Source organism: Strigops habroptila, chromosome W, assembly GCF_004027225.2.
Source record: "Strigops habroptila isolate Jane chromosome W, bStrHab1.2.pri, whole genome shotgun sequence".
NCBI classification, from domain to species: domain Eukaryota; kingdom Metazoa; phylum Chordata; class Aves; order Psittaciformes; family Psittacidae; genus Strigops; species Strigops habroptila.
This window is the reverse complement of record NC_044301.2, coordinates 17,555,248-17,565,674: the sequence shown is the minus strand read 5'-3', so window position 1 is coordinate 17,565,674 and position 10,427 is coordinate 17,555,248. Positions and strand designations below refer to the sequence as shown.

Below are 10,427 nucleotides of genomic sequence, written 5' to 3'. Positions count from 1 at the left end.
GACAAAGTGTCATGGTTTAAGCCCAGCCAGTAACTCAGAACCATGCAGCCACTTGCTCACTCCCCCCCTTTCCTCCTCCCCCCACTCCAGGAGGGATGGGAAGGAGAATCAAAAGAATCTAACTCCCACAGGTTGAGATAAGAGCAGTCCAGTAACTAAGGTATAATACAAAACCACTACTACCACCACTAATAATAATAATGATAAAGGAAATAACAAGGGGAGAGGATACAATTGCTCAGCACCCGCCAACCGATACCCAGCCCGACCCGAGCAGCGATCTGGGCCTTCCGCGTAACTCCCCCCAGTTTATACACTGGGCATGACGTGCTGTGGGATGGAATACCCCTTTGGCTACTTTGGGTCAGGTGTCCTGTCTCTGCTTCCTCCCGACTTCCCCTCCTCCCTGGCAGAGCATGAGACTGAGAAAGTCCTTGATCAGAGTAAACATTACTTAGCAAGAACTAAAAACATCAGTGTTATCAGCGTTGTTCCCAGGCTGAAAGTCAAAACCACAGCACTGCACCAGCTACTAAGAAGGAGAAAAAATGACTGCTGTAGCTGAACCCAGGACACAAAGGCTGAGGAAAAGGCTGAGGTACTTAATGCCACCTTTGCCTCAGTCTTTACTAGTAAGACCAGTTGTTCTCAGAGTACCCAGCCCACTGAGCTGGAAGACAGGGACAGGGAGCAGAATGAGGGCCCCATAATCCAAGAGGAAATTTTTAGCGACCTATTACACCATTTAGACACACACACAAGTCTATGGGCCAGGATGGGATCCACCCAAGAGTACCTGTGGCAGGTTCTGCTTGACTGCCCTGACAAGGGCATTTTATGACAAGATGATCCGCTTAGTGGATGAGGGAAAGACTGTGGATGTTGATTACTTAGACTTCGGTTAAGCCTTTGACACCATTTCCCACAGGATTCTCCTGAAGAAACTGGCTGCTCATAGCTTGGACGGGTGTACTGTTTGCTGGGTAAAAAAAAATAACTGGATAGATGGACCCAAAGAGTTGTAGTGAATGGAGTTAAATCCAGTTGGTGGCCAGTCACAAGTGGTGTTCCCAAGGCCTCAGTACTGGGGTCAATTTTGTTTAATATCTTTAATATCTTTATCAATTATCTGGAGGAGAGGATTGAATGCACCCTCAGTAAATTTGAAGACAACACCAAATTGGGCAGGAGCGTTGATCTGCTTGAGGGTAGGAAGGCTCTACAGAGCTGGGTCCTGCACTTGGATTATAACAACCCTGTGCAACTCTATAGGCTTGGGGAAGGGTGGCTGGGAAACCACCAGGTGGAAAAAGGTCCTGGGGGTGTTGGTCAACAGCCAGCTGAATATGAGCCAGCAGTGTGCCCAGGTGGCCAAGAAGGCCAATAGCATTCTGTCTTGTATCAGAAATAGCGTGGCCAGCAGGACTAGGGCAGTGATCATCCCCCTGTACTCAGCTGAACCCAGGACAGTCCTGGGCTCAGCTGTAACAGTCATTTTTCTCCTCCTTAGTAACTAGTGCAGTGCTGTGTTTTCGACTTTAGTCTGAGAACAATACTGATAACACACCGATGTTTTTAGTTGTTGCTAAGTAATGTTTACTCCGACGAAGGACTTTCTCAGTCTCATGCTCTGCCAGGGAGGAGGGGAAGCTGGGAGGAAGCAGAGACAGGACACCTGACCCAAAGTAGCCAAAGGGGTATTCCATCCCACAGCACACCATGCCCAGTATATAAACCGGGAGGAGTTACGCGAAAGGCCCAGATCACTGCTCGGGTCGGGCTGTGTATCGGTCAGCGGGTGGTGAGCAATTGTATTCTCTCCCCTTGTTATTTCCCTTATCATTATTATTATTAGTGGTGGTAGTAGTGGTTTTGTATTATACCTTAGTTACTGGATTGTTCTTATCTCAACCCGTGGGATTTACATTCTTTCCATTCTCCTCCCCATCCCTCTGGGAGTGGGGGGAGAAGAAGGGGGGGAGTGAGTGAACAGCTGCATGGTTCTGAGTTACTGGCTGGGCTTAAACCATGACATCAGCACTGGTAAGACTGGACCTCAAATACTGTGTTCAGTTTTGGGCCCCTCACTACAAGAAAGACATTGAGGTGCTGGAGCATGTTCAAAGAAGCGCAACAAAGCTGGTGAAGTGTCTAGAGGACAATTCTTATGAGGAGCGGCTGAAGGAACTGCAGTTGTTTGCCCTGGAGAAAAGGAGGCTTAGGGGAAACATTTTCACTCAGTACAACTACCTGAAAGGAGGTTGTAGTGAGGTGGGTGTCAGTGTCTTTTTCCAAGTAACAAGCAATAGGATGAGAGAAAAATAACTTCACCAAAAGGGTTGTCAAGCATCGGAACAGGCTGCCCAGGGAAGTGGTTGAGTCACCATCCCCGGAGGTGTTTAAACGACATGTAGATGTGGTGCTTAGGGTCATGGTTTAGTGGTGGACTTGGTAGTGTTATGTTAACGGTTAGACTGAATGATCTTAAGGGTCTTTTCCAACAGAAATTACTCTATCTATGCTTCTGTGATTCTATGGCTCAGCAACAGCTGAATATGCAGGATTTACTTCCTTGATTTTGTTCTCTGGAGGCCTGTTTGGTTGTGAAACTATTGTTTTCAGGAAGTAGATCCTAAAAAAAACCTCCATAGGTAGCTAATCAGGCCTTCCTTAGAGTTTTACAAATCAAGAAAGAAGTAGAGTTAATTCCTAGTATTGAATTCAATTTGTTCTGACTCTGTATTAACTGTATCATGTCAGACTAACAGTTCTTCAGAACCATATCAAAACATAACAGAATTTTAGTGTCAGAAAGCCCTTACAAACAGAACTGTATGCCTCATTAGCTTTCATTTCCACTATAACGCACAATACTTTTTAAGAGCAATTAAGCAAGGCTTAAGTAAAGGCTAACCCAATGGTGCTAGAAACAAATTTACTATTCGTAAGTTTTTATGTCATAAGCCTTTGATTTGGGGAAATATTCTCTGATTATCAGCGGGTAAATTCCAAATTTTTCTGGAACTGTTTTAAAGCTGATCTCTTTCAAAAAAATTAAGGATTACTTGCATTTAAAGTTCAGGAAAGTCATATAAAATAAATAAGGTTTTTTTAAAACTTGGTTATTATATCTTGTTGTACACTTTTCTCTGGCTTGAACCACATATGTTTCAGTACCCACAAATTTTTTGGCTGATCATAACTGTGCATAATCAGTATTTACAACAGTACCTGTTGCAGCTATCATGTCTGACCTGTCCAAAAGGAAACTGCCTGCATATTTAATTTGCCACTTACCTATGCATTTTAAATGAATCAGTTACATTTCAGTAAGAAGGTGGAAAACATGAAATGCATCTGTTTATCAAATAAAATGGAATTGCATAGGTTGATTAAAAAAAGATAAAAAATTTCGTGACCACATAAATTAATCTCTCTTCGTTATTCCAGAATCGAATGGAAGAAAGCAAAGCACTCTTTAGGACAATTATCACATATCCATGGTTCCAGAATTCTTCAGTCATTCTGTTCTTAAATAAAAAAGATCTCTTAGAGGAGAAAATTATGTACTCCCATTTAGTTGATTATTTCCCAGAGTACGATGGTAAGTATATTGCCCCTGAAGCTCATGCCCCATTTACACTGTGGTAATGACAAAATGTAATAGCCTTGTCCATATTTTGCTTAAAGGTTCTTAGGACAATAATTATCACCCATTCTTAATTACACCCATTTTCTTCTTTACAAACTGTACTTATACACCAAATGACTAGTTTGTAGTTGAATTAATTGCTGGTCATGTTTAAAAAAAAAAAAAATGAAAAGGATGAAATTATTTTAAAAAGCAATTTATTTTTTTTTTTAATGTGCTTGTCCCAGAAAACATTATGTGGAACACACAGATGTTTCTAAGGAAGCTGTACTTTCAGAAAGTTCTCCTGAGGTGAAAAGTTAGGTATTCTAAGGTAACTGAGTGGAGGCTTTGGCAACAGAGAAAAAAATCAAATTCATACAACATCTCTTTTGTCTCACCAGAGAGTGAAAAACAGATTCAAAAGCTACAAAAAAAGATTAAATCTTTCATTTTCAAAACTAGAGAGTGATAAAAGGAAAAAGTTACAGTTTTTCCCTGTTTGAGAGGAAAGGATGTGTTCGCAGTGAACAGTCTGCAGAATCAGACCATACTGAGGTTGGAAGGGACCTCTAGAGATCATCTGGTCCAACATCCCTTCTCAAACAAGGTCACCTAGTGCCCAGGACCATGTCGTGATGGCTTTTGAATATCTCCAAGGAGAGAGACTCCACAACCGAAGTCAACAATAGCAATTATGGAAACCCTATTGAATGCCTCTGGGTCAAGATCTGAGATTTGCCTGGACAGCATGCTGGGACATCTAGTCTAGATCATGCTTGACTAGAAAGGATGGACCAGATGATCTTTAAGGTTGGACCAGATGATCCTTGAGGTCTCTTCCAATACGGTGTTCTCTGATTCTCTGAGAAACCTGTTCCAGTGCTCAGTCACCCTCACAGCATAAAAGCATTTCCTGATGTTCAGATGGAATCTCCTGTGTTTCAGCTTGTTCCCGTTGCCTCTTGTCCTGTCACTGGGCACCATTGACAACAGCCTGGCCCATCTTCTTTATAACCTTCCTTCGGATATTTGTATACATTTATGAGATCCCTGCCTGAGCCTTATCTTCTCTAGGGTAAACATTTGCAGGTTTCTCAGCCTTTCCTCCAGTTCCTTAATCATCTTTGTGGCCCTTTTCTGGACTCTCTCCAATATGTCCATGTCTCTCTTGTACTGGGGAGCCCCAAATCTGGACATGGGGCTCCAGGTGTGGCCTCACCAGTGCTCAGTAGAGCAGAAGGATCGCCTCTCTCGACCTGCTAACAACATTCCTTCTAATGCAGCCCAGGATACCATTAGCCTTCTTTGTGGCAAGGGCAGATTGCTGGCTCATGTTCCACTTGGTGTCCACCAGTACCCCCAGGTACTTATTGGGCTTGTTCCTCCTCAGGTGCAGGACATGGCACTTCCTCTTGTTGAACTTCATGAGGTTCATGTCAGCCCATTTCTCCAGCTTTTTGAGGTCCCTCTGGATGGCAGCCACTCCTCCCAGTTTTGTGTCATCAGGAAACTTGCTGATGGTACACTCTTCTCCCTCATCCAGATCATTAAAGAAGATGTTAAACAGGACTGGACCCAGTATTGACCCCTGGGGTACCCCACTAGTTACTGGCCTCCAACAAGACTTTGTGGCACTAATCACCACCCTCTGATCCCAGCCATTCAGCCAGTTTTCAGTGCCATTCACTGCTCATCCAGCACATACTTCATCAGCTTCCCTATGAAGATCTTATGGGAGACCATGTCAAAAGCCTTACTGAAGTCTAGGTGGACAATATCCACTGCTCTCCTCTCATCTACCAAACCAGTCATTTCATCGCAGCAGGTTATTAGGTTTTATCTCAGGTATCCTTCTCCAAGTGATAGAGGAACCAAAGAGGAGGGCGTCTATGCTGGACCTTGTCCTCACAAACAGGGTGGGGCTGGTGGGGAACATGAAGCTCGAGGGCAGCCTTGGCTGCAGTGACCATGAAATGGTGGAGTTTGAGATCCTTAGGGTGGCGAGGAGGGTGCGCACCAAGCTCACTACCCTGAACTTCAGGAGAGCAGACTTTGGCCTCTTGAGGGATCTGCTTGGTGGAGTACAATGGGATAAAGCCCTGGAGGGAAGAAGGCTGCCAGGAAAGCATTGGCCCACCTCTTGAGACTGTCAAAGTCCCTCTGGATGGCATCCCTTTCCTCCAATATGTCATCCTCACCACACAACTTTTAGTGTTGTTGGCGAACTTGTCAGGTGAAGTTCCTGACAACTGGAAAAAGGGAAATATAACCCCCATTTTCAAGAAGGGGAAAATGGAAGACTCGGGGAACTACAGACCAGTCAGTCTCACCTCTGTGCCTGGCAAAATCTTGGAGCAGATTCTCCTGGAAAACATGCTAAGGCATATGAAAAACAATGAGGTGGTTGGTGACAGCCAACATGGCTTCACTAAGGGCAAATCCTGTCTGACCAATTTGGTGGCCTTCTATGATGGGGCTATGGAACTGATGGACAGGGGCAGAGCAGTTGATGTCATCTACCTGGACTTGTGCAAAGCATTCGACACTGTCCCGCACGACATCCTTGTCTCTAAATTGGAGAGACATCAATTTGATGGATGGACCACTCAGTGGAAAAAGAACTGGCTGGATGGCCGCATGCAAAGAGTTGTGCTCAGCAGTTCAATGTCCAGTTGGAAAACAGGAATGAGTGGTGTCCCTCAGGGGTCGGTGTTGGGACCTGTCTTGTTCAACATCTTTGTTGGTGACATGGACAGTGGGATTGAGTGTGCCCTCAGCAAGTTTGCCGACGACACCAAGCTGTGTGGTTCAGTTGATATGCAGGAGGGAAGGGATGCCATCCAGAGGGACCTGGACATGCTTGTGAGGTGGGCCAATACCAACCTTATGAAGTTTAACCAAGCCAAGTGCAAGGTCCTACACCTGGGTCGGAGCCATCCCAGGCACAGCTACAGGCTGGGCAGAGAAGAGATTCAGAGCAGCCCTGCAGAAAAGGACTTGGGGGTGTTGGTTGATGAGAAGCTTAACATGAGCTGCTTCAGTGTGCACTCACAGCCCAGAAAGCCAACCGTATCCTGGGCTGCGTCAAAAGAAGTGTGACCAGCAGGTCAAAGGAGGAGATCCTGCCCCTCTACTCTGCTCTCATGAGACCTCACTTGGAGTATTGTGTACAGTTCTGGTGTCCTCAACATAAGAAGGACATGGAGCTGTTGGAGCAAGTCCAGAGGAGGGCCACAAGGATGATAAGAGAGCTAGAGCACCTCCCATATGAAGACAGGCTGAGGAAGTTGGGGCTGTTCAGCCTGGAGAAGAGAAGGCTGCATGGAGACCTCATAGCAGCCTTCCAGTACCTGAAGGGGGCCTATAAGGATGCTGGGGAGGGACTCTTCCTTAGGGACTGTAGTGATAGGACAAGGGGTAATGGCTTCAAACTTAAGCAGGGGAAGTTTAGATTAGACATAAGGAAGAAGTTCTTTACAGTGAGGGTGGTGAGGCACTGTAACAGGTTGCCCAAGGAAGTTGTTGATGCTCCATCCCTGGCGGTGTTCAAGGCCAGGTTGGACAGAGCCTTGGGCGACGTGGTTTAGTGCGAGGTGTCCCTGCCCATGGCAGGGGGGTCAGAATTAGATGATCTTAAGGTCCTTTCCAACCTTAACTATTCTATGATTCTATAAAAAATACGTATTACGTATATTGCAGAATAATGGGGGAAATTAGAGACCACCCACCACCCCCCAATTATCAAAATATCAAAAAGGGTCCATGCTTGGGAGGGAAAGAAGAGAAAAATATCTATCCACAGGACCACACTCCCCTCCAGAGTCTTCAAAGAAAGTAAATGATTACACTCACCAAGCTAATGTAGCTAAGCCAAATTGTAGTACTTTATATATAGGACTTGACTATCCTACAGAGAGACTCTTTGAAGACTGCTAAAATAGGGAGTGATGGACAGGAAACCAACTGATTTGTGTTATAATTCTTTTACAATATTATTTAGATCATAACCACGTAGCATTGTAAATCTAACATTGGCTTATTCCCTTTTTTCTAAATTACTGAGGTGTTTAACTTTCTTTTTAACAAAATTTGGATACAGGCTTTGAATAGGACAGTAGATATTGAGAGGCACAACCTACCCTACCTGTATCTACTCACTGTAAAACTGTTTAACAAAATTCTAGGAATTTGATTAAAACAATAAATGGCATATTTTGAAGAAATTGTTGTCTTTGAAAGTCTAGGAGTCTCCTTTACAAACATTTAAACTTGTTAAGAGTAAAAACATAGTAGTGAAATTTATCGTTGCTGCTGTTTCTATAGAATACGTGCTGAAGCTAAAGGCTAGAATCTGTTGTTTAGAAATGTTAAAAATTTTGAATATTCCTCTCTGTCCTACCTCAGAGAACTTATTATCTGTTTACATGTTCTTCTCTACATCACAGCAAATGTGTAGTCTGTGTATCTGTCTATATACATATATATATGTCTATATACATTTATACATACATGCATACATACATATATATATGTGCATGTGTGTTCAAGGCCAAGTTGGATGGTGCTTTGAGCAACCTGATGTAGTGGAAGGTGACCCTGCCCATGGCAGAGGGGTTGGAACGAGATGATCTTTAAGGTCCCTTCGAACCCAAACCATTCTATGATTCTATGATATTCATGTGCATGCACCATGATATTATAGAATCATGTTCTCCTTCCACAAGGCCTTGCAACCAATAGCTATCAGAAAGCATATGATTTCTCTTCTGTGCTTTCTTTGCTGCCTAATTTTTGCAGTTATCCAAATTAGAAATGTTCATAATTGTATTTAAGTATTAAAAATAAGTTTTATTGTGTAGTTACTGAAAGTTATGTATGTGGGTACACGCTAACCCCCTAAGTACAGATTTCATAACCACTGAAGGACAGAACAATATAACAGCTGAGCACTGTAGTCATGTAACAAGACCAGGACTAATGAGGAGATAGGAAGAGGCACAGCAAACATACCTGTTCTGTAGAAACCCACGTTGCAGAAACAGGAGGGCAAGGGAATAATGGCCTAATTATTCTCTAATTGCACTGAAACATAATTGCAGTATAGGAAAACAATAGCTTGTGGCTAACGTTCCTGCTTCTGTGCTGCTCTTTTGGCTGTGAACATGAACAAATCCTCACTGTTCTAGATTGGAAGTCATTATTTTGCCTTCTGTCTTGCACAAAGCAGAACATGCAGTTTGGTTGCATAGACTTTGTGTTCTGAGAATTACAGGCTTAATTTAGATTTAATAGGATTGCTATATATAATTTAGATAATTGATTTCTTTGAACATTAACCTTTTGCAATTGAACAGCTTCAACTATCAAGCATGTATATTGTCACTAAAGTAAATGAAATTCTATTGGCGATGGTGTCAGACCAGTTTAGGATGTAACTTGATTATGCTACATTTTAAAAGAACGTACTTAAGTATAGTTTAAATATTGTAAATATAGACTGAAAATGGTCTGATTCTATTATTTTTTAAATATTTATTAGTATAAAGCAACTATTGTCATTCATTTCATGTGGTTATAGATCATAAATTTCATATCTCTATTTTAAACATCTTATAGAAGAAAGAGGATAGTCAGCAGGAAAAGAACAGCTCTTGTTCTGGAATCTCCTTCCATTTTTATTTTTTAATGGTTCTTACTGGGAAAAAATAGTATATGGTAGTATTTATTAGTAAAAACTTTCCCTTTTTCTCTTATATGAGGATCACAGACTGAGTCTCTTCTGTTTTCTGCTCCTAAGGTTCCCTTCCTAAAGAAGCTCAAATATTGAATTGACTTTAGGAAAAACTTTCTTTCTCTTCTTAATTATCAGGACCACAACGGGATGCACAAGCAGCACGAGAGTTCATCTTGAAGATGTTTGTAGACCTGAATCCAGATAATGACAAAATTATCTACTCCCACTTCACATGTGCTACAGACACAGAGAATATACGCTTTGTCTTTGCTGCTGTCAAGGACACAATCCTACAGTTAAACCTGAAGGAGTACAACCTGGTCTAATTGTGCCTAGGAGGCCCTCCAAGACCACCTTTGCATGACTGAAGATAAACAAGAGGGGCTGTATTATCTGTGAAAACAAATTGCATAATACTAATTTATTGCCAGCCTGGACTCTGTGAATGTCCACAGAATTTTTAGTTAATATTATGATTTTATTTAAACTATATGGAGGAAAACCAAAAGATGCTGAAGTACATTCACAGCACATTTCCTTATTTTTTAGGCAAAACCTTGTGACTCAATGTGTTTTAAATTCTCAGTAGTACGCTCACAAAGGATAATAGTTTTTTGCTATTGAAACAAAATCAAACTGGTTTCCTCTTTCCCTGACCTTTTCTCACTCCCTCCTTCCTCGCCCCCTTATGTTTTTTAAAGTATAATGGCTGTTTTCCCAGTTTCATTCCTTGGTAAAATATTTTCTGTTGAGTGATTTGGTCAGGAAAAATGCTATCATCAAAACTGAAGTCATCGCTCATTCAAATTTTACAGAATGTACTTTCTCTGAAGGATCAAAAGTATTGATAGTGTGACTTTTAAATTCTTGAGATGGGTGTTTTCATTCTGTCTTCACTTCTGAGGCTAGAATATTGGAATTGCAAAATATAAATGTCTTTCACAGTTCAGAAAGATGCATAGAAGACAGTAATGAAATAATTAAAGACACAAACCTGGGATGTTCATGGAATATCATAGAATCTCTTTTTAATTGCCATGTGCTATTATTTTCTCTTTA

The 10,427-nt window shown here is 42.1% G+C and overlaps 1 protein-coding gene across 1 annotated transcript in view; it reads left to right on the top strand.

Moving 5' to 3' along the window:
• Positions 1-9,694, top strand: part of LOC115619152 (guanine nucleotide-binding protein G(q) subunit alpha-like) — a 127,212-nt gene extending 117,518 nt beyond the window's left edge. Inside the window, 2 exon segments of the mRNA XM_030511202.1 lie at positions 3,451-3,604; positions 9,504-9,694. Coding sequence (XP_030367062.1) covers positions 3,451-3,604; positions 9,504-9,694 — 345 coding nt within the window.
• Positions 9,695-10,427: the final 733 nt, after the last annotated feature.